This window comes from Peromyscus leucopus, chromosome 15, assembly GCF_004664715.2.
Source record: "Peromyscus leucopus breed LL Stock chromosome 15, UCI_PerLeu_2.1, whole genome shotgun sequence".
NCBI lineage: Eukaryota > Metazoa > Chordata > Mammalia > Rodentia > Cricetidae > Peromyscus > Peromyscus leucopus.
The window spans coordinates 56,972,558-56,994,551 of NC_051076.1; the positions used below are offsets into that span (position 1 = coordinate 56,972,558).

The window sequence follows — 21,994 nt, forward strand, 5'->3', positions numbered from 1 at the left end:
TTTCCAAATGGTGACTTTGTACTTTATTCCAAGTCCTTAAAGCCCACCCTTACCCCCATTAAGTTAATCCTCGCCAGCACCCACAGTGACTGAGACAGAGGGACACTTACTGGAGGCTTCCTCTGATGAATACAGTCCAGGACAGGACAGGTCCAGGACAGGATGAAACAGATATGGGGTAGCACTTTGAGGTGTCGTGTCTACAAGAGAAGTTGATTGTCTCCACTTCATACCGAGTTGTCGTGGGGGTCACTCAGGCAAACACTTTCTGGGAACTCTCAGTCCTGGTACCCCTGGACACATGTGGGCACCAGTGTCACAACCTCCACCACCAGAACACGCGGTGAAGGAGACACTTGAGGGTTTTACTGATCTGCTCCAGGTTCTGGTACAGGCACCACATCCCAGCTCCCTCAGGAGCAGGAACACACACACACACACACACACACACACACACACACACACACACACACACACAGAGTCATCCAGGGCCACTTGGGTCTGCAGCAGGGTCCAGGGGTGTAAACAAGCCCCTCCACCCCACGCAGACCTGTTCAAATGGAAAGAGAACTCTCTCTGGAGGATTACCTCAGAATTACTCCAGGAGTCCTAGGGTTTCTGCCTTCCCTCACTGCACTGGGAAGAGACAGAGTCTCCATCAGAACCTGGTTTTCCTGCATGCCACCTGCGACAGGACAGGTGTGGGTGTTCCCCTCCTATCCCCAAGCTTGGAGTGGAGAAGACCTAAGTTTCTAAGCACTGGGGATACTTGCCCACCATGCTGTAGGCCTTGGGATCAATCCCAGAACCTAAATGCATCTAAAGGAAAACCCAAGTTTGGGGGGGGGGGTTGTTCCCAAAGGACAATATGCTGAGCCCCTTGAGGTTCCAAACGGAGCCACAAAAAAACAATGTTCACATGAGACTTTGTCTCCCGTGGGGCGCGGGGGGCAGGGATGGGGATAGAGGGCGGGTCTGGCAGATTCTCCAAGTCCACCTGCAGCATCCCCAGGATCGAGTGATGAGGATTCAGGTCGCCAAGAGGAAAGGCTGCCCTGTAGGGCTCACGGAGCGTTTGGCACGCGAGCCGGCGGGTCGTGCTCCTCCGTAGGTTCCAGTCCGGGGGGCCCCCGGGGACGCGAGGTGAGGCGGGGCTGTCCCCGCGGCGGGACACGTGCGTCCACGGCGCCCCCGACCGCCAGGCGTCCCCGCGCTGGCCGAGGGCGGGGCAGCTGCGCGGCGCTCCCCTCCTCTCTTCTCCTCCTCCTCCCGCCCGGCCTCCGGTCGACCGGCGCACTCGGCCCTGGGCGAGCTGCGAGCTGCCGGCCGAGCCATGGGCTGCGACGGCCGGGTGTCGGGGCTGCTCCGCCGCAACCTGCAGCCCACGCTCACCTACTGGAGCGTCTTCTTCAGCTTCGGCCTGTGCATCGCCTTCCTGGGGCCCACGCTGTTGGACCTGCGCTGCCAAACGCACAGCTCGCTGCCCCAGATCTCCTGGGTCTTCTTCTCGCAGCAGCTCTGCCTCCTGCTGGGCAGCGCCCTCGGGGGCGTCTTCAAGAGGACGTGAGTGTCGCGCCCGCGCTCCCCTCCACAGCCCCGCAGCTGTGACCACTGCCCTTCTGGGCCGGTTCTTAACCCAGGGGCTGCCTCCCTCCCCCACCACAAGCTCTCCCGGAAAACTCTCCTGGGACTGAAGGTGACTTCTGGGCTATGTATTTGTCTTCACTCACCCCCAAGAGAGCTTAACACCGGTCCACCCTCGCTCACCAAGCCCACCAGCCAAGGAGTGATGGAATGTGCCGAGATACGTAGGACCCTTATTTCGCTGCTCCTCTTAAGATTCTGTAGCCCCAGCACCGGGATTGGCACTGAGGTGGTACCGGCTCAGGGGGGCAGTTCTCCGTGACAGGGCTGGCCTTTGGTTTGAACAGGAGCCCATGCTGGCTCCACTAAGAGTAGCTCCACGTCAGTTGACACAGGTGATCCCCTTTACCTAGGTGGTGGGGCCCCTGGGGTGCCCCTGAGGGTGCCAGGCAAGGCTGTAGCGCTGGCCTGCGGAGGCTGAGCCCTTGGGAATCTGAGACGCGCATAACGAGGGCCAGATAGAAAAGTATAGAGCCTTCCATCCATCGTCTACCTCTGGTACCCAGGGTCCCCCTCTGTACCCCTCCGCCTTGTTACTCCTCCGTGGCCTCTGCCAGGACAGAGCTCCGATCGCTCTCTAGCACTCGGAATGGCACCCTTGGGGTGCCACGCAGAGCACCATCCTCCTGGCTGATTGTGTAGGAGCCCCTCTTTTGGAAAGGTGGCAGCCTTCGATCTCTGTTCAGTCGGGAGCAGGGACCTAGAGCTGAGATGTGAACGGCTTGCGCACCCGAGGCTGCTGTGTGGTCTTCCTAATTCCTCCTGGACTGCAAAACCACGCCTGGGAGGTCTATCACCAGACAAATGACTTAAAAACCGTGTGTAGGGGCCATTCTGGGCCACGGGGCGCTAGGGCTCAGTCCTCCAGGTGTGCAGCTGTGGGAAGATGCAGTGCAGAGGTCAACATAAAGAGGACCCCAGTCTAAGCCACCCAGAGCCTGCCACCCCTCAGCACCTGGAGAGTGACGAATCTCATTTCCCCCACATTCTCCTGCAAAGGCAAGAATTCTCTCGGAAGCAAGTCTTGTGCCTATCAGTGTTTCTGTGGGTTTGGGATAGGATCCAATATGCAGGGATTCCAAAGATCTGTTCAGCCTGAAAAATTAAGGAGAAGGAAGAGGGAATATCTCTGACTGTCAGAGGAGGGAGTCTGTCCTTGATTGGGGGTGCTGGGCCTGGAACCGGAGGATACAGGTGTGCCAGGCAAGCTCCCTGCCGCTGGGGCCACGCTCCTAACCCTCACAGATGTTCTGTTGTGTCCTGCCGACTTGGAGGAGCTCTCCTTCCTAGCACTTTTTAGGAACGTAGGTAGCATAAACAGGAAGAAGAATGAGGATCATTCTGAGTGGCAGGTTGGCAAGCCGGCTTTTCTGAAATGGGAAGAAATACACACCCAAGTGGGCCGTCTCTCCCTGGCCGCGTTCCTCTCTCTAGGTTCCTTATCCACCCCGGGCTCTGAATAGGAAACCACAGCGATATCAACAGCAGTTCCTGAGCACCGTGCAAAGGGTCTGTGCCAGGGCTGGTCTCAGTTCTTCTACCAACTCACTTAAATTTCACCACAAACCCTGTAGAGGGGTACTTGTCCCTGTTTTATACACGAGGAAGCAGAGACACAGCGTGGTTAAGAAATTCACCCAGGTGTGGTAATCCCAGATCTCTGGAGGCTGAGTGGGGAGAATCTTGAGTTGGTGGCCAGCCTGGGCTACATAGCAAGACCCTGTCTCAAGCAGCCAAAAAGAAAAAAGAAAAAGAAAGAAAGGACAGAAGGAAGGAAGGAAGGAAGGAAGGAAGGAAGGAAGGAGAAGGGGGAACGGACTTTGTCCCACATCACACGGCTCCAGGGTTTGAATGTGGGCGTTTGCCTGCAGTCCCCATGTGCCTTGGAAACGGCTCCTGCCGTATGTGTGTCAATGGCTGCCCTGTAGCTAAGGTTTGTGCTGGAGATGGTTACCCTGTCGGTCTTCATGGGGCTGAGTTTTCTTGAGCTCGGACTGTGCCTGGCAAGGCCATGTAGGCCTCTGGGTTTCCTGCTGAGATCTTTCAGAGCCAGGTGGGCTCTGGGGTTGGGCTTTCAATTCCGAGTTTCAGCCTCCACAGCTTCAAGACAAAATGTCACCAAGAACCGTTTTCTTTGACACATAGCAAAGCAGGGCTCTGATGGGAAAGGGGGAGATCCTGAGGGTCAGCAATGGTGTCCCCCAACGGGCTAACTCTGAGCAGTCTCCCCCTTCACACCCCTGAAGTGAACTGAACAGAAGCCCCACCAGTCCAGACGTGGCCTCTAACGTGTGGAGCACAGCCTCGCCTGACTGTTGAAATGCTAATGTTCCTGCAAAGAAATGCTTTGCAGTGTAAGTGATTACCAGTCAGTGTGCCAGGCTGGCACTGGGAATGGGGGATTGCCTTAACAAATCTCCAGGGCCAGCTGTAGAGAGGGTGTGGGGGAGACTGATACACCAGATGCTTTGCTTTAGGGTTCTGCTTAGGGCCTATCGACTGCCTAATGGAAGGGCTCTGGGCCACAGGGCCTTCTAGATGCCTAGCGCAAGCATTGGAATGGGTCCTCAGGGCAACACCAGCCTTCCTCCCTGACCTTAGCAGAGACAAAGAGCTTGGCCTTTGAAGGAGGCCATCTGCAGGGCCAGCAGAGGAAGAGCAGCCACCAGAAGCTGCACTGGAGCCCCCCTAGGAAAATCTGGTTTAGCACACAGAGGAAATGGCTTCCCATGCCTCTAGAGAAGAGACATGGGAAGCCACCTGGCTGGCAGGGTGACTAGGCATGTGATTTGACAGGACAGGTAAGGAGTATTTACACAAAGGGTTAGGGTTTTGTTTTTTGTTGGTTTTTTCCCCCTGGTTTGTGGGACCTGTCTAACCACCCCGGGCAGTTGGGAACCCCCTTATCTCAGGGCATCAGTAGATTGATGATTTGAGATCTCCAGCATCTCCCAGCCTCCCCACGGCTTCTCCTCTGCACTAAGTTAAGGGCTTGATATCTACCTATGCCAATTGACACCTTTCTTATCTTTTAAATCTAATCCTCTCTTACCTTCAAGTCCCATGCTGCTTAGTCCCAGCTAAGAACCCTTCCTAGAAACCTTTGTAGCAAACTGAACCTTCCCATCTTCCTCATAGCCAGCTGGACGTGCGTCCACTTGGGTCTCCAGTCACTTGCAGTCCCTGGAACACAGTACCATCAGTTCCCCTCTCTGGGCTGGGCTCTGATTGGCCTCACTCTGCCCCTTCAACAGCTTGTCCACCTTTCAGCATGTCACAAACCTACGCCAGAGTCCTGCTAGGAGTTCAGCTCCAGAGAGGCTCTCGTTTAAAAACACCTGACAACCAGGCAGAGCGGTGTACACCTGTAGTCCCAGGCCTTGGGAGATGGAGACAGGAGGACCAGGATTCACAGTTAGCCTTCACTACATAAGATGTTTGAGGCCGGCCTGGCCTGCTTGAGAACGTGTCTCAAACAAAACAAAAACAGCAGCAGAAATTCAACAGGGCATTACCACGAATCCCACAGTTCTCCTCCTCAGTATATGCCCAAGAGAAGTGAAAAAACGTTTGTCCACACCAAAAGTGTGGACATGGATGTTCCCAACAACATTACTCATAATAAGTAAGTGGAAATAAACTAGATTTTCATGAGTAGACGGGTCAGGGACATGAAGTGTGGGGCAGGCGAGCTTGTGGAGCCATCCTTGCGAGGGTGTCTCATGCAGCCAAAGTGCTGGTCATGAGATGGCGAGTCGTGGAAGACCACACAGGGTAGGAGACCATTCACGCGGGCTGGCCAGCACAGAGAGCCTGGAGTGACAGGAAGCCTATGAGTAAGAGATCAGACTCTTACTTAGACTCTTACTGAGGCTGGAGACGGGTGTGGGGAAGCACAGGGGTGACTGCTGATGGACACAGGATTTCTCTCTGAGGTGACAGAAATATTTTAAATTTAAGCTAGACACAGCAACGTATGCCCATAATCCCAGCACTTGGGAGGGAGGGGGCGTGGTTAGGTGGGATGGCAGTGGGGATGCTGAGGCAGGAGGATTTTGAGTTCTAGGAAAACCTTGGCTATATAGTGAAATCCTATCTCACAAAGACAATAAACAAACCTCAAAATTTAAACTATGGTAATGGGTTCACCACTTACAATATGAAAAACAAACAAACAAACATTGAGTTATACACTTAAATAGTTGAATTTTATAGTATAGAAACCATATATCAAAGTTTTAATTTAAAAAAATCACAGAACTCTGCCAGATGATGGTGGCACACACCTTTAATCCCAACACTCAGGAAGCAGAGCCAGGCAGATCTCTGTGAGTTCGAGGCCATCCTGGTCTACAGAGTGAGTTCCAGGAAAGTCGCAAAGCTACACAGAGAAACCTTGTCTCAAAACAACAACAACAACAACAAAAATCTCAGAACTCATCCCATGAATTAATTCATTCATCAGCAAATGCTTCTCGAACCCCGCTCTGTTTCAGGAGCGAGGGCTCCAGACAAGGTCCCTGCTCTTCCTAAATATCCATTCTGGAAGAAGGCAGAGTGTGATAGTGGAATGGGATGGGGCCAGGGAGCGGCGGAGTTGAGTGGTGGGCTACTCTCGCTAGGTGCTCAGGGTAGGCCACTTTGGGGAGGTGACATTAAGGACTGGCTCCTGAGGAACAGGTCAGGTATGTCAGGAACTGGGGGAGAGGTGCCCTAGACAGACAGACCTGAGGTTTGGCTCCAGTCTAAGGTACTTTGCACAATGTTCAGCACCCAGTGAGCCACGGAGGACAGGGTGCAGCCACAGCCTGGGTCAGACAGGGTAGTCCTGCCTCCCCAACATGGGACCATGAACAGACTGAAACATCAGTGTGGAGGCTTGAGGTGACTGAGGCGTAGGGGGCCCTTCTTGCCCCCATCAGCCTGGCTTGAGAGAAAATTGCTAACTGATCCTAGCTCCTGGCAGGAGGGGCTTTCTGCCCCTGGAGGTTGATGAATGCTGCTTCTGCGGTGACGTCACCATTCTGGCCTCCATCCCTTCCCATGGGTCTTCTGTGGAAAGAGATGGTCCACTGGGGTGGGGTCCTGAGCATCCCCGCCATGGAGAGGGAGTTCCTGGGAGCATGGCGGTATCCCAGACCCCGGGGCAACTCCAGGCAGCCTGGCCTCAGTGGACCTCTTCCCCAGCTGGGGACAGAGAACAGGAGCGGGCCCTGCCTGTGTAGAGCCATGACGTCTCGCCTCTTTTCACAGCACCAGGAAGCCAAGAACAGGTGCCCGAGGCAGGGACACACCAAGGTGGTCACACGTATACCTGGCAACCAGTGCTGAAAGGGGGTTGGCAGCCTACTCAAGGTCACATAGCCCAGGTGGCCCAGCAGGCAAAGCCACCATAGTCACAGCCAACCCCAGAGAGGACGCTGGCCCCTCCTTCTGGCCGCTCCCACGTACAGCTTCACGTGGAGCCATTAATAAGTAACTTGACCATTTATCAGGCTTCCTGGCATAGGTTTCTTAGGCCTTGGAGGATCGTTAACACTCACATCTGAGTTCCAGCGGAGGGCAGCTCAATGGCACTCTGCTGGATGTTTGCCTCCGTTGGGAGTCAAGACCCTACCCTGGGCTCCGCTCGGCGCTACTCTCTTCCCAGCTAGACCTCAGTTTCCCGATCTTTAAAGTGAGAAGCTCTCTCGGGTTCTAGCTGAGCTGCTCTAGTTGGTTCGCTGTGTGGAGCCAGGAAGCGGGCTCCTGGGATATTCCTGGATCACTCATGAGAAAGGTGGGAAGAAGCCTAGCGTGGGCGCTGGTCCTTCTTCTTGCTGGCACATATCCTGGGCTCCGCACTGATGTTGAGGAAGCCCCGGGCGGCAAGGAGGGATGAGCACTGGGGAGGGAGCTGCCTGAGGCCTTGAGATGGAGCACTTGCTATCCCCAATTAGAGTGGGGGAAACTGAAGCTCAAGAGGGGCTGGGTGGTAGTGGCTTGCCACAGGACACACATTGGGCAGTCCCAGAGGTGAGCCTCGAACCAAGCGTTTTAACCGCACAGTCCACTGCATCTTTGATGTCAAAATCTTTTTAACATTATTACCCTGCAATCTTTGGTTACCCACATTCCTGGAAGGGGCTAAATTGCCTCAGCCATTTAAAATGGGCAATGCATAAACTTTAGTCTGGCCCTGGGAACAACGTATCCTTCTAAGGATTTCTGGAATGCCCACACATAGCCCTACAGCACCCGGAAGAGTGAGCTGCTGGCCTACTCTTTGGCCCAAGAACCCAGAACACATGTGGGGTCAGCCTTCCAGACTCCGGTGGCTTCGACTCCAACCACAGCCCAAGTTCTGGCAGGAGACACAGGGAAGGGATTATCCATGTCTGCTTCCTCCTAGCCTGGGTTCACTCGTGGGGCAAATGGGCACAAGCATGAAGCCCGTCTCAGGGTATTCTCATGTGTACTAAAAGTCTGTACCACCGTGAACGGATTTCAGTGGCTTTCGCGCACACGGTAACGCCAGGCATTACCTACCCAGTCCTTCCCTTTCCTACCTCTCTGTGGCTTCTTCTGTCACAGCTTATTGGTCTTAGGTCCCATCCCTTCAGGATTTTGCTACAAGCCTGAGTGCTGTATTGAACCACTCTACACAAGCCACACCCCCAGGACAGCCGCTAGACACATGCCACAGTCTGCCACTGAGCATCCTCCCAGCTCTCCACAACTGTTTGGTTTCTTTTGGAGTTTTGATAAATGGTCTTGCCATGTAGCCCAGGCTGTGCTGAACTCTCCACCTTCCTCCTTCTACCTGAGAGTTCTGGGGTGGCCGGCATCTACCTCAGAGCGCGAGCATGGCCGGCATCTGTAACGTACTAATTCTTCAGAGTATTTGTACTTGACTTGGTGAGTGAGGTTGTGGTAATGGGTGCAGGTACACACAGAAGTGACTCTTGCTGTCCCTGAAGCTGGTCTGCAAGAGGCTGCCTGCCTGTCTTATACAAGGAAAGGACGCGTGGGAGGAGAGAGAGCGTGGAAAGGAAAGGTCTACGGTTTTCATCAAGCCTTGTGTGCGTAGGCATCCATCCCCTCTGTACTGGGTCCAGAGGAAGAGGCAAATGAGACGTGGTATCACACAGCAGGACACAGAAACACAAGCAAGCACCCAAGTAGGGCAGCTGGGTGGTCAGGGCTGGGGACTGTCAGAGCGGGGACCAAGGGAGAGCTGCCAGACTGCAGCCTGAACAGACCACCCACCTTGCAGCCACCCTTCCCCCGCCCCATCCTCTTCAGCCCAGCCTCGAAGCAGGTCTACCCCCAGGTTCTGAGTGGGAACAGACAGGGGTCATGAACAGTAATCTCAACAGATCAGTCTGGAAATGAGAAAATAACAAAATAATGAACAGCTGCTATCACAGAAGTCTTCTGATCAAGGCTCTAATCAGATACAAGCAGATGAGGTAGCTGATGCCAGGCGGATCAGAGGCAAGTGCTGGATTGAAAAGACAATCCGCTCCACCTCTGAGGATCCCCTCTGCCCTCCCAGTGCTCAGGAACCTCAGAGGTGGTCTTGACCCACCTCTCCCTTTTCATAATCTGGGGACGTTCTTTCACAGCCTCCAGAACCTTCTTGCTGCCCAAGCTCTGCCCACAACACAGCACATTAGCCTGTAGAGTGGTCCTAAACACACTAGCCTTTGGTCATCAGGCAGAATTCACTGCCAAAAGGACCGTGACATCGATCTCTCATGGGGACAGCCCTCCGCATGCGGAAGGCTGTTCTGATGTCTGTCTGAACTGGGAGCTGCTCTGACTGGTCTCAGTAGGGATAGCCCCTGACCTCTGTCCGTGCAGAGAGGTCACTACATTAACCAAATTCTGCTATGGCTTTGCTCCTGGCAGCTTGGCTCTGCCCGGAAACACAGCTCTTGCCAATTCCTGTGTGAAGGGCACATATACCCGACCCTATTCTTGTCCACCTGAGGACTTCCAGACTCAGGCTCACCCTGGGTCCCCAACCCTTATCCGTAGATATATGGATGGCGCTGTTCCCTTGAAGATGCTCCAAGTAGCCTCCCTGACAGGAACAGGAATATTGTTTCATAGAGAATTACTTAGAGTGAATAATTGAAGGTTTTAGCAACATAAAATGATAGTCGAGCTTTGTGAGCACCAGTGTGACATCTGGTGTCCTCATGGCAGCCATGAGAAGCCATTGCTGTACTTAAGGACACGAGCCTACTCACCCACCTGCCTGTGACCCACCAGCTTGTGAGCGGTTCCCTTCCCGCTGGTAGCAGAGCAAAGGCAAGGAGGAGGGGCCTTCCAGGAAGGCTCTGAGCTCCTCTGCTGACTCCAGCTCTCCCCTGCCCAGCCTGGCCCAGTCGTTATGGGCCCTCTTCACCTCTACCCTGGCCATCTCCCTGGTATTTGCTGTCATCCCCTTCTGCCATGATGTGAAGGTGTTGGCCTCGGTGATGGCGCTGGCGGGCCTAGCCATGGGCTGCATCGACACCGTGGCCAACATGCAGCTGGTGAGGATATACCAGAAGGACTCAGCCTTCTTCCTTCAGGTGAGCTGCCCCGGGGGAGGCTGGGGAGTGGGCAGAGTGCCGGGAGCTCCCCAGGCCCTCCCCAGGGATGGTGGTGACTCAGCCTGTCCCGATCACTTACTAGCTGGACCACGCATCGCCAGGAACCTAATACCTGGGTTCGGATTGCTTCATCTCTCCAGGGGTGACCTCTGCCTGCCTTGTTGGCCTCTCCCAGGAACCCCAGTGGTTAACAGAAGTTCTCTAACGAGGGAAGGCAGTGTTACTGAGGGCTTGAGGTCCGCTCTCCCATCTCTCTCCTCCTCCTCTCCTCTCTCCTTCTAGTCACCCAGCATATGTGGCTGTTACCAAATACCCAATGAAGCAAGTTAAGAGAAGAGAGTTAATTTTGGCTGGTGGTTCAGGGGGATGCAGTCCGTGATGGTGGGGAAGGAATGGTGTCAGGAATGGCACAGTCCTCGGCACCAATCAGCAAACAGAGGGGATTGCCAGGGCTTGGATGTTTCCTTTTCACCCAGTCTCAGACCCCAGCTGATGGGATGGTGTCACCCATATTTGGGTGGGTCTTCCCTCATTAGCCTCCCTGGAAATGCCTTCACAGATGTCCCCAGAGGGATGTTTTCCTAGTGCCCTACGTGTGTCTTAATCCAATCAAGTGGATGAAATTGGCCACCATGCCAGGCACAGCACCAGTGGGAACGAGCTGGGGAAGTGAGAGGGGCCAGAAGGATTGGCTCCTGTCCCAGGGTCACCCCAGGCATCAAGGATGGTGCCAGGGGGCTTTTCTCAGCACTCTTCCTTCTCTCTCCTGCTTCCTGAGTCTTCCTCCCAACCGTAAGGGCCAGGCAGGGGCACAAGGTAAAGGTGAAGGGAGGTTGCACCCTCTGGATGCAAGTCCTGAACCAGGCTGAGCGGTGCCCACCCCCCACCCAGGTCCTCCATTTCTTCGTGGGCTTTGGTGCTCTGCTGAGCCCCCTGATTGCTGACCCCTTCCTGTCAGAGGCCAGCTGCTTTCCTGCTAACAGCACAGCCAATGCCTCCTCCAGAAGCCATCTGTTCCATGCATCCAGGGTCCTGGGCCCGCATCAGGTAACAACCCAGCCTTGGTCAAACCAGACGATCCCCGGGCCATCCCCAAAGGATTCGACGACAGAGAACCACGTATCCTTTGCCTTCTGGATCATGGCTCTCATCAACGTAAGTGTCACTGGTGCAGGCGGGGTAGGGAGCTGGGGGGGGGGGGATAGTGCATGCCTCCCAGTCCAGCTTCCCAGGGCAGAATCTTCAAACCCAAGACACATGCCAGGGACCACGGTGTGCAGCCAGAAGGGAGAAGTGGCCTGTAGGAATCATCTCCCAGGTCCCTCACTGTGACTCTGTGTTGGCAGTTCTCAAGAGAGAAAGGCCGTGGGTATGTTTACACAGTGAAGATCAGGGTCAGCTTCCACGTTCTCTGAGGCCTTGTCGAAAACCCTATGGGTTCCTCCATGACCAAGAGGCCATGCAGATAGTGACTTCTTCTCTGGAATTCTTCATCACCGATGGGGATCTCTCTCCTCGGCCCTGTTTCTTGGGTTCCTGCTTCCTTGGAGTGATAGGCCTGTCAGCTGTGGTAGAAACGGCAGAGAGACTATCCTAGTTTGGTTCTGTAACTGTGATCAAACACCAAAAATAACTCGGGAGAAAAGGATTTATTTTGCCTTACACTTTCTAATCCACCGTGGAGGGAAGCCAGGGCAGGAACCAGCAGGCAGGAACTCAAGCAGAAGCCATGGAGGAACGCTGCCTGTTGCCTTACTCCCCGTGGTTTTTTTTAAAGTAATTTATTTTATGTTCCTTGGTCTTTTACCTGCATGTATGTCTGTGTGAGGGTGTCAGAAACTCTGGAACTGGAGTTACAGACAGGTGTGAGCTGCCATGTGGTTGCTGGGAATCAAACCTGGGTCCTCTGGAAGAGCAGCCAGTGCTCTCAACCACTGAACCATCCTCTCTACAGCCCCCTCAGCTTGCTTTCTTAAACAACCCAGGACTGTCTGCTCAGGGACATCACTACCCACGTCAACCATAAATCAAGAAAATGCCCCACAGACATGACCTCCAGCCAATCTGATGGGGGCATTTTCTCAGTTTGGGTCAAGTTAACAAGTAACTAAACAGCAAAGAGACCCCGGACCCCGACCAGCTTAGCCACTCAGGCCCCTTTTGTGTGCCTGGCCAAGTCAGCACTGATTCTGACTTCTACCTAGAAAACTCCACAGCTCGACAACTCAAGAGGATCCCCTGTTAACCTAGGGGAGAGTGGGGTCCCCCTGCCCCCCAGGCTTGGGAGTAACTGTTCAAGCCATCTTAGTTACCAGGCCTCCCGGTTCTGACCCACCATGGACTGGAAGTGAGAATATTCCAGGTGGCCAATAGTCCGGCTGTGTGTGGGATAGAGTTCCTGTGTGGGCCTTCTCGCTTTGGCCCAGGGCCTCTCTGCAGTAGGCCTACCCCGTCCTCCAGAGGCAGTTGGCTTCAGAGGAATGCCTGCATGTGGCGTTGAAAGGTCCCTAAGCCCCGACCATAGTAGTCCTGGGCATGCAGAAGGGTGTCTGTCCCACCTCACGGGCCTAAGGTCCTGGTAGGGAGCTAGAATGAGGCCTAGTCTCAGTAGAGCCCTGCTCCTAAATAGCCTTCCTTTCCCTGGGCCGGAAGTCAGTGAGGCCCTCAGCAAGTCACCACGTTCCCTCTGTTCGGTCCCTTTTATGCCCAAGGCCACCATTTTGGATAAAGGCAAGTTTGAACCTGTATCCTCCAAGGGTTCCCTGATTAGGAAAGGATTCCTGCTATGACTCTGCATGCAGAAAACCCTGCACAGGCCCAGGGTCTGTTCTTCCCATGAAGGTGCAGACTGGAGAGGCTGCCATGTGGGAGCTGGGAATTGAACCTGGGTCCTCTTGCTACAAGATTTCTGGGAATTTCCCTATTTGTTTGCGTCTGAACATAAATAGCCCACCACCGAAGGAATACAGCAGTGAATGGACTGGCTTCCTATGCACACACACACACACACACCTGCCTGGCATTGGCTGGTTTTCAAAGTGGCACTGGCGTCCCTGAATGGAATTCCTGTAAAAGCGAGGTATGTTCCTGCCAGCCAATCTGTGGTGAAGCCTCTCCCTGCACCCACCTCTCTAGAAAGGCCGCCTAAGCGCCAGGCCTTGAGTCCAGCTGCTTCCCCTTGGCCTTTTCTCAGGTGTGTTCTGCTGCCGAGGCCTCCACGTGGGCTTCCTGTTTCTCCAGTTACTGGAGGGCGGCCGAGTCTCCGCAGCACAGGGACACAGGTCTCTTGCCCTGCAGCCCGCCCCCCCCCCCCCCCCCCCCCGTGTGGCTTTATAGCCTGGCGGTTTGAACTTGACCCTGTGTTTGCAGATTGGGGGTTGGGGTTACACTTGTGTGCCCAGGCTGATCTTAAACTCCTGCCTCTTGAGTGGCTGAGACTCCAGGTGTGTGGCACCACACCTAATGGTGACCTTGGCTGGCTTTTGAGTGTTGAAATAGATCACCATAGGGAGATGTCAGCATGGGTTTGGGTGGTTTTTTTTTTTTCTCTCTTCAGGCTGGTGGGAGCCACCTTTCTTGGGGGGGGTGTGCAAGGGGCTCCCTAAGAGCAGGGCACTACCAGGTTGGGTGTCTGCTTAACTTCCACGGCTGCCTGGCCTAGCAGCTGGCTACATTGAAACACTTCCAGAACTTTTGGAAGAAAAGGACCCAGGCTACAGCCCCAGCAGGAAGGATAGCCGTTAGACTCGATAAAGAACTTCCTGGTGGTGAAGGTGATTGGACCTGGGCAGGGACACCTTGGGGAGCCGGTGGCTGCTTCTCCAGGCAACCTCAGAAGTAGGAGGAGTTTCCTGTTGGACTAGTGAGCACCCTTGGGACTAAGAGGCACAGTGTGAGGAGCAGAGAGCCGGGCAGGGGGAGGGGGAGCAGGCACTTCCCCGTGCCTGTGTGTTCTAGCTTAGTCATCCAGCTCCTAGCAGAACAAGGATACACCATCACTCCAGCAGCCCAGAGGTAGGAAGATGCAGGCCAGAATCAGAATGCCAGCGCCAGGCGTGTGGTGGGAATGCTGCACTCTGTGTGTCTAGTCGACCCCCCCACCCCCCACCCCGGGTCTCTTCCGGTCCTAACAGTATGTGGCTGTATAATAACTTGGAGCCTCCTTTGTCCCATCTGGAAAATGTAATTTAAAAAAAAAAAAAAAAAAAAAAAAAAAAAAAAAAAAAAAAAAAAGAAAAAAAGAAAAAAAAAAAATCTTTTCAACACATTTTTCCCCCACCCCTCGATAGTACCAGAGTTAGACCCCGGGAGCCTTGTGCTTGGTAGACAGGCACCTGTCCACTGAGCCACATCCTCTGCCCCCTAATTGCGTTTTCAAAAATTACATGATGTGTATGAGTACTCTGCCCGCGTGGACGTGTACCTTGTGTGTGTCTGGTGACCGAGGAGGCCAGAAAAGGGTGTCGCCTCCCGGGAACTAGAATTACAGACAGTTGTGAAGCACCATGTGGGTCCTGGGAACTAAATCCAAGCCGCCTGCAAGAACAGCGAGTGCGCTTAACTGCTGAGCCATCTTTCCAGACTCCCACCCCCAGTCCCACTTTATAGAGGGGTGACATACAGAAACAAGAGGCACTGTATCGGGAACAACACCCAGCACCCGGCCTAAGTAGCAGAGGACCCTTGTAAGTCCAGGTTTTGCAAGGCTTCCTTCCCTGTCTCCTATGAGAGATGGGTGTGGCCAAGGCCAGCAGTGCTCACACCAAGCCCAGCTGGTATCCAGGGGCCCTGGCTCATGGGCTGGCAGAGGCTCTTTGGTGAGGTGAGGTGGGCACCTTGGACTGTGAGCCTGCCGCATGGGCCAGACGCGGCAGGCCAGGCCCCCCTGACCTTCTGCTGCCCTCAGCTCCCAGTGCCCCTGGCGGTCCTGTTCCTGCTGTCCAAGGAGCGGCTGCTGACCTGCCCCCAGCGGAAGCCACTGCTCCTGTCTGCGGATGAACTTGCCCTGGAGACCCGGCCTGCTGAGAAGGAAGACACCTCCTCACTGGCCCCCAAGTTTCAGTCACACCCAGGTGCGGGCTCTTGTCATCTATTCTGGCTGCCCTAGTAACCCCACACCCGGAAGATGACCCTAGACCCCAGTGCTCACGGTCAGAAACAGTCTTTGGTCCTGGTTGTCCCGTATGGTAAGTGATGGAGCCGCCTGGCCAAAAGAATGAAAAGGGCAGACGGTCTCCGTCCTCCCCCGTCTCTCCTGGGTTACCTTAGGGGCGTTAGTGGGCCTCTCTGAGCCTTAGTTCCACCAGGAGTGGGCAAAGGACAGCGGCTGCGCCTCCCCGGTGCCCGAAAGCTAGAAGAGGTGGAGGCAGCAAGCAGCCCCGGCCGACTCTCTTAACAGGTGAGCAGAGGGTGGGGAGCAGAGGTGGACTCAGCCCTCCTGTGCCCCCTCCAGGGCAGGAGGACCTGTTCAGCTGCTGCCAGAGGAAGAACTTCCGGGGAGCCCCATGCTCTTTCTTCGCCATCCACATCACAGCCGCTCTGGTCCTGTTCATGACAGACGGGATGATGGTGAGCCTTCCTCCGAAGGCGTCTCTACTGAGAGGCCTCTACCCTGATCCCTGAGTCTGGAATGGCAAGAGGAGAGAGAAGCCCATGGAGGTTCCGCAGGACGTCACCTACAGTGCAGGGAACCAGTGTCCTGCCCGTCTCCCACAGTGCCCACAGCCCCTTAGCACCAGGACTCTGTTCTGTTCTCGACAAATTTTTTTTTTGTTTTTTTTGTTTTGTTTTGTTTTTCGAGACAGGGTTTCTCTGTGCAGCTTTGCGCCTTTCCTGGAACTCGCTTTGGAGACCAGGCTGGCCTCGAACTCACAGAGATCCGCCTGCCTCTGTCTCCAGAGTGCTGGGATTAAAGGCGAGCACCACCACCGCCCGGCTTCTACTTCCACTTTTATGTGGCCCAAGGTTTTTCAGTTTTAGCTGCTTTGTTTAGGCCAAGATCAAATGTAGCCTAGGCTGGCTTTGAACTCATGGTCCTTCTCCCAAATGCACCATCCCCAGCTGTGACCCACATTTTTGAAAGCTCACAGCTCTGCTGCCCTGTGAGAGGCCACGCTATATGAACTCGGGTGCACTCGGCTTCTTGGCATGAGCCACAAATGGGGCTTCCCAGGCCAGCTGTCCATTCAGTGGGTGACCTCTGTTACTCTGTTTAGTGCCCTTTCCAGAACTCTTCTCTGTGAGGGGAGTCTTGAATGCCTGAGTGATTGACCTTGGTGGGAGGGACCCTCCTAAGAGAAGGCCCTCTTCACATGCCGCAGCCCACGGCAGACCTGCCCGACTTGTACCACTCTAGGGTGGACGTGGACCTGTCTGTCTCCTCTCTTTCGTAAAGTAAGAGGTTAAGAAGCCCTTTCCTTCTAGCCATGCCTGTCTGCCCAAGCCCTGTGGAGATTCTCCACGGGGACCTGGTGACATCTCAGGTCCTGCTGTGGCACCCATTCCGTCCTCGGCTGGTGTGTGAGTGTCCCATGTGATTTTAGCTCCCAGGGCATCTTGGGCTGAGCCACTAGGGACAAGACCAGTTGGCCTCTGCCGCCCTCCCCAGCCTGTCCCAGCTGAGGCATTGGCGCACTGAGTGAGGCTTGCTCTCTCCTCTCTCCACAGGGCGCCTATTCTGCCTTTGTGTACAGCTATGCCGTGGAGAAGCCACTGTCCGTGGGACACAAGATGGCTGGTTACCTCCCCAGCCTCTTCTGGGGCTTCATCACCCTGGGCCGGCTCATCTCCATCCCTGTCTCCTCAAGAATGAGGCCAGCCACCATGGTGTTCATCAATGTGGTAAGTGGCCAAGTGGCCTCCTTTCCCTTATTAGAAACACAGGATGTGGTTTATCCCTGGCCTTACCACTGCCCAAGATATTTGTTCGGGACTGAATTCTGCTGGAATAGTAAGGAGGTAGGAATGGAGGAGGAGAGATGCTGGAAAGAGATGGAGATCAAGGAAGAGGAGCTACTGTGTAGCCTTGGAAAAGTCCCCTCCCCTGTCTGGGCCTCTGATTTTACATCCTTAGAAGCATCAGTAGAAGAGACTGTGGGTGATTAGTGTGGCACAGACAGCTGACGTCGCCCAAGGGATGTAGGTCTCAACCTTGGACCTCCTGCACTGCTCACAGTGTCTGGCTGTTTGGAGCCCTCTAGGCAGTGGGGCCAGGCTTTGGGGTCAATGCTTCTGCTCTGACTGGGGATTTGCCTTTGGCAGCTCTCTAGGAGATTCTTAGATGACCAGACTAGCATGTAGCCAGGCAAAGGAACCGGCTTGGCTGGGAACAGGGTCTGGGCCAAGCAATAGCTAAAGGTTCATGTCCTGATGTATGTCCCTGTCACCATCTATGACAAAGGACTCCAGATTACAGAACCCCTAGGGTACACCTAAGTCAAATTTCCACTAAGGCTTGGACCACTTCTGTGACATCCCTGCCAGTCTCTGTTTAAATACCTCCAGGAATTGGGAACTCACTACTTTCCTAGGAAATCCACTATAAGAAAGCACTTCCCAAGTTGAAGAGATGGCTGCTCTTCCAGAGGACCTAGGTTCGATTTCTAGTCCCCATATGATGGCTAACAACTGTCTGTAAATCCAGTTGCAGGGGATCTGACGCCCTCTTCTGTCCTCCTCGGGCATTGCACACATGTGGTGCACAGACACACATGCAGGCAAAACACCCAGACACATACAATTTAAAAAAAAACTTAAAAAAGAAAGAAAGACCTCCCAGGTAGATGTGGCAGTGCATCCCTACAGTCCCAGCACTTGGGAGAAGACAGAAGGACTGAGTTCAAGGTCAGCCTGGGCTACATAGGGAGACCGTGTCTCTAAATAAATAAACAGTAAATAAAATGCGTCTGGCTGTAGTCAGCGAGATGCTTACTCTTGCAGAATAGTTGAGGGAAGGAGGGCTTGGGTGCGGGCAGGACTGGGCAGGAAGGTTCCCTGATGTTTCATGGGGCAGAGTGGACAGGACTTCTCTGAGTGGAGGAGGAAGGGAGCAGGGATCAAGGACAGGCCTAGAGCGACCACAAGGATGGGGCCCTCCGTCACTCCAGTGACATGCTTCAGGTAATTATAAAGAGAAAGGGGTTAGTTTGGCTCTCTTGGGGTGTCCTGGTCTATGATCCAGTCTATGGGCTGGGCATATTGTTAATGTCATGAGCCAGCTTTGGAGAGTTGGTTTTCTCTTTCCACCTTTATGTGGAGTTCCGGGGTTTGTGTGTGGGTGCTTTGCCTGAATGTATGTCTGAGTGCCCCTTGCATGCCTGGTGCCCACAGAGGCCAGAAGAGGGCATCAGACTCCCTGGAACTGGAGTTATAGATGACTGTGAGCCGTCATGCAGGTGCTGGGAATTGAACCCAGGTCCTTGGAAAGAGCAGCCAGTGCTCTCTAACTGCTGGGTGGTCTCTCAGCTCCTGTTTCTCTGTTTCTGATTGGTTTATTTGAGACAAGGTCTTACTGTGTAGCTCAGGCTGCTTCTAACTCAGAATCCTCCTGCCTCGGACTCCGAAGCTCTGGGATTACAAGTGTGTGCCACGACAGCCCACACTGTCTTTGTATTTTTACCACACAAAAGACGTTCTTCAAGTTGCCTCCCCATGGGGAGGGGACATGTTCATCTTCAGCCTCTGTTTCTTGATGAGTTTCTCTAGGGCAGGAAGGGTGGGCCTGAGTGTGACTCAAGAACACCTCACTTCTGAGCAATCTTGAGGCAGAGCTAATGGGGTTCATGTGCTGGGGTCACTAGCCTCCCTCTTCCAAGGGGGAGCAAAATCCCCCAAGGTCTGCTGTGACCCTCCGAAGGTCTCTTCCTTTCAGCCTGTCCAGTCCTTCATCGGTGAATGGAGGAGTGGGTCTGGGACTAGTTGTGATTTTTTGCATGATTTTGTAGGTCTGTGTATTTATTTTCCTAGAAATAGATATATAGACACTTCCTAGGACACTGTGTGTTTTGTGGTGCTGAGGACCAAACCCAGGGCCTTGGGCACCCAGGGCAAGTGCTCTAACACTGATCTACATGCACAGCCCCAAACCCAGGGACATTTCCCCATCAAAGCTAGGACTTGGTACAGAACATGAAGCTTCTTTAGAGCCCAGAGCTGGGGCTGTAGCTTAGCAGCGGTGGAGGTACTTGGCAAGCATGCGCCAAGCCCTGGGTTTGTCTCCCAGCATCTGGGGTGGGTGGGGAAACCACCCAGAAATGCCAGAGACGTGGAACATTTGCTGGAAGCTCGGCACTTTCAGCTCATGCCATCTCACCACCGGCCCCTTGCCAACCGCTGCTGTGAAGATGGCGGATCTAGGGCTCCTGGAGAGAGCTACTTCCGGGGAGGCACTGGGAGCACTCAGCGTGGACCTGTACCTCGGGTTTCAGACTCCTAGCCTTGTTCTGCTCCGCTCTCTTCCCAGATGGGTTTTGCAGAGGAATCACTCAACGTTTACATAAAAACGTTTTGAAAGAGCGTAGAAACTGGGTGATTTTAGCAAAACACTCTGCCTGTGAGGCACAGACCTGGCTGAGCCGCAAGGATTTCTGAGCATGCAATCTGAGCTACCCAGTTGTTAGCTCCAGCTGTGGGATTTAAGAGAAATCTAGGAGGCACCGAGCTGGTTTTCACAGCTATTGATCCTCCTGGGTGCTTGTGTTGCATTCCCAGAGGTTGGGGACCCAATGTCCACCACCCATCCTGCCGGCTCAAGGCTTTCCTCACTCTGGACCCTGGAACTCGGGTGTCAGGGAAAGAGAAGGACACTTCACAGAAGAGCAGGGCGTTAGCCCACCTCCACCAGCAGGAGGGGGAATGTTGATGACCTGGGTTCATGGAAGACCCTGGGGGCCAGCAGAGCCTGTTCCCTGTGTTCCCCGGGGTGCTGGGGGTGGGAGGGTGTGGTTGCAGTCCGGCTCACCTCCCGGTGTAGATACTGAATTAGGAATGGTGCAGGTATCAGTGAGACCACAGGGTGGCGCATGGGCCACACCATTCTCCTGGGGCCAGTGCAAATGCTCCTGCATGGCTGATCTATCCCTTCCTCCAAGATGCCCTGTGCCCCCTCTAATTCCATCTGCCTCTGCTGTGACAGGTGGGTGTGGTGGTGACATTCCTGCTCCTGCTTATTTTCTCCTACAATGTCATCTTCCTGTTCGTGGGGACCGCAAGCCTCGGGCTGTTTCTGAGTAGCACCTTCCCCAGCATGCTGGCCTACACGGAGGACATCCTCCAGTACAAAGGTGAGTGGCGGAGGGACACAGAAGCATGCTCCCTGCAGCTGGTGGCCACCTCCTCTCCTGCTCCCAGCCTGCTGTGGCATTCTAGGCCTGGACTTTCACCAGGAAAATCAAAACACCCGCTGGCACGTGAGAGCAGGCGTGTTTGGTCATGGGTGTCCTGTCCGTGGCTTTGTGTGTCCTCTCAGGCCACAGGGAAGTCTCGCAGCATGTGTCTATGTCCTTCTTCTTCCTAATAACGGCATGGTCCTCTTTATGGAACTACAGCTGACATTGTGGCTGGCACAGTGCCCTGTCTGTGTTTGACTTAGAAGAAAAACAGTTCATGTGAAAGGGTGACTCAAAGAATCAAGTGTCTTTGAGTTCCTGGCTTCTGGATCCTCTGAGTGGGGTTCGACACATGGCTGAGACACATCTCCAATCAGGGAAAGTTCTTTTGCCTGTGATTCCAAAGCAGCCCTGGTCCTGATGGAGCCGAGGGCAGAAACAACATCAGCTAGTGTCGGTGCCCATCCTTCGGACACGCCTGTGTGCTACTGAGGACATCATGAAGAACAGGGGGCCATGCCTAGGAGACACAGTCCCTTCCCCCAGCTCATCCTGGCAGCAGGGGAGGCGGCTCCCTGGGGGACCGAAGGACTCAGACTCTAAACTCAAGAGGGTCCATTAAGGGATGAAACCATGTCCTTATGTCAGTTTTCAGAGATGAACTGACAGTTCCGGCACGGCGCATTTGCGGAATGACCACTCGGCTCCATCTTCCCGGTCACTTCCCGCGGGCCAGGCTGAAATTCTGCCTTTCTCGTCATTTACTAATGGTGCTGCCCTTTGCCGTCACCTCCTCTGCCTTCGTAGGTCTGGGCTTGTCGGGTTGCCCTTCGGTCCTGCCCGCCTCGTACCCACTGGCTCAGCTTTGGGATCCCCTGGAGTTCTACACTGCAACTCCGGGCCCAGGCTCCTCCGAGTGGGATGTCAGAGTGGAGAGGTGGCCTGTTCTGACAGCATCTAGTGTGGGGCTGTCACAAGGCCACTCTCTGTGCCGCTGCAGAGGGTCCTCTGAGTGGCAGGCCTGCAGTCGAGGCGCACTAACTCCTTGGAGTTCCTTTGATGGCATGGCAATTGCTTTGAGCCGCCATGCTTTGGCCATAACCACACTTGGTCTGGACTGCCTCCATCAACTCCCCCACCCCCACCCTGTGCCCTTCCAGGACGAATCTCTGATCTCCATGGAAAGGGGTGCCCCCCCCTCCTTTGTGCCCCACTGACTCAGGCCTGTCCCTGCGGTGTGACCCATCTGACGGCTTCTGTACCTAAGCTACGTCCTCTCCAACACAGCCCCAGAAAGGGACAAGAGCAAGCGTAGGTAGGCTTTGGGGACATTGCAGACACAGGTGTCTGTGCCCCCTCTACATTTGCAGGTCTGTGACCTGGAGTGACCTCATTTCTTCTCAGTGAGCCTCCGTCTTCTTGTCTGTCATATGGCGGCTC

General features: G+C 54.5%; 1 protein-coding gene across 2 annotated transcripts in view; it reads left to right on the forward strand.

Annotated features, from left to right (window-relative positions):
• The first annotated feature begins 1,221 nt into the window (after positions 1-1,221).
• Positions 1,222-21,994, forward strand: part of Mfsd4a (major facilitator superfamily domain containing 4A) — a 40,454-nt gene continuing 19,681 nt past the window's right edge. The window contains exons 1-7 of one of the 2 annotated variants that reach the window (XM_028876525.2): positions 1,222-1,563; positions 10,010-10,208; positions 11,121-11,384; positions 15,136-15,301; positions 15,682-15,797; positions 16,896-17,069; positions 20,362-20,509. In XM_028876525.2, coding sequence (XP_028732358.1) covers positions 1,334-1,563; positions 10,010-10,208; positions 11,121-11,384; positions 15,136-15,301; positions 15,682-15,797; positions 16,896-17,069; positions 20,362-20,509 — 1,297 coding nt within the window. In that variant the 5' untranslated portion in view covers positions 1,222-1,333. The remainder of the gene's footprint in view (positions 1,564-10,009; positions 10,209-11,120; positions 11,385-15,135; positions 15,302-15,681; positions 15,798-16,895; positions 17,070-20,361; positions 20,510-21,994) is intronic. The other variant, XM_028876526.1, reaches the window with a different exon arrangement.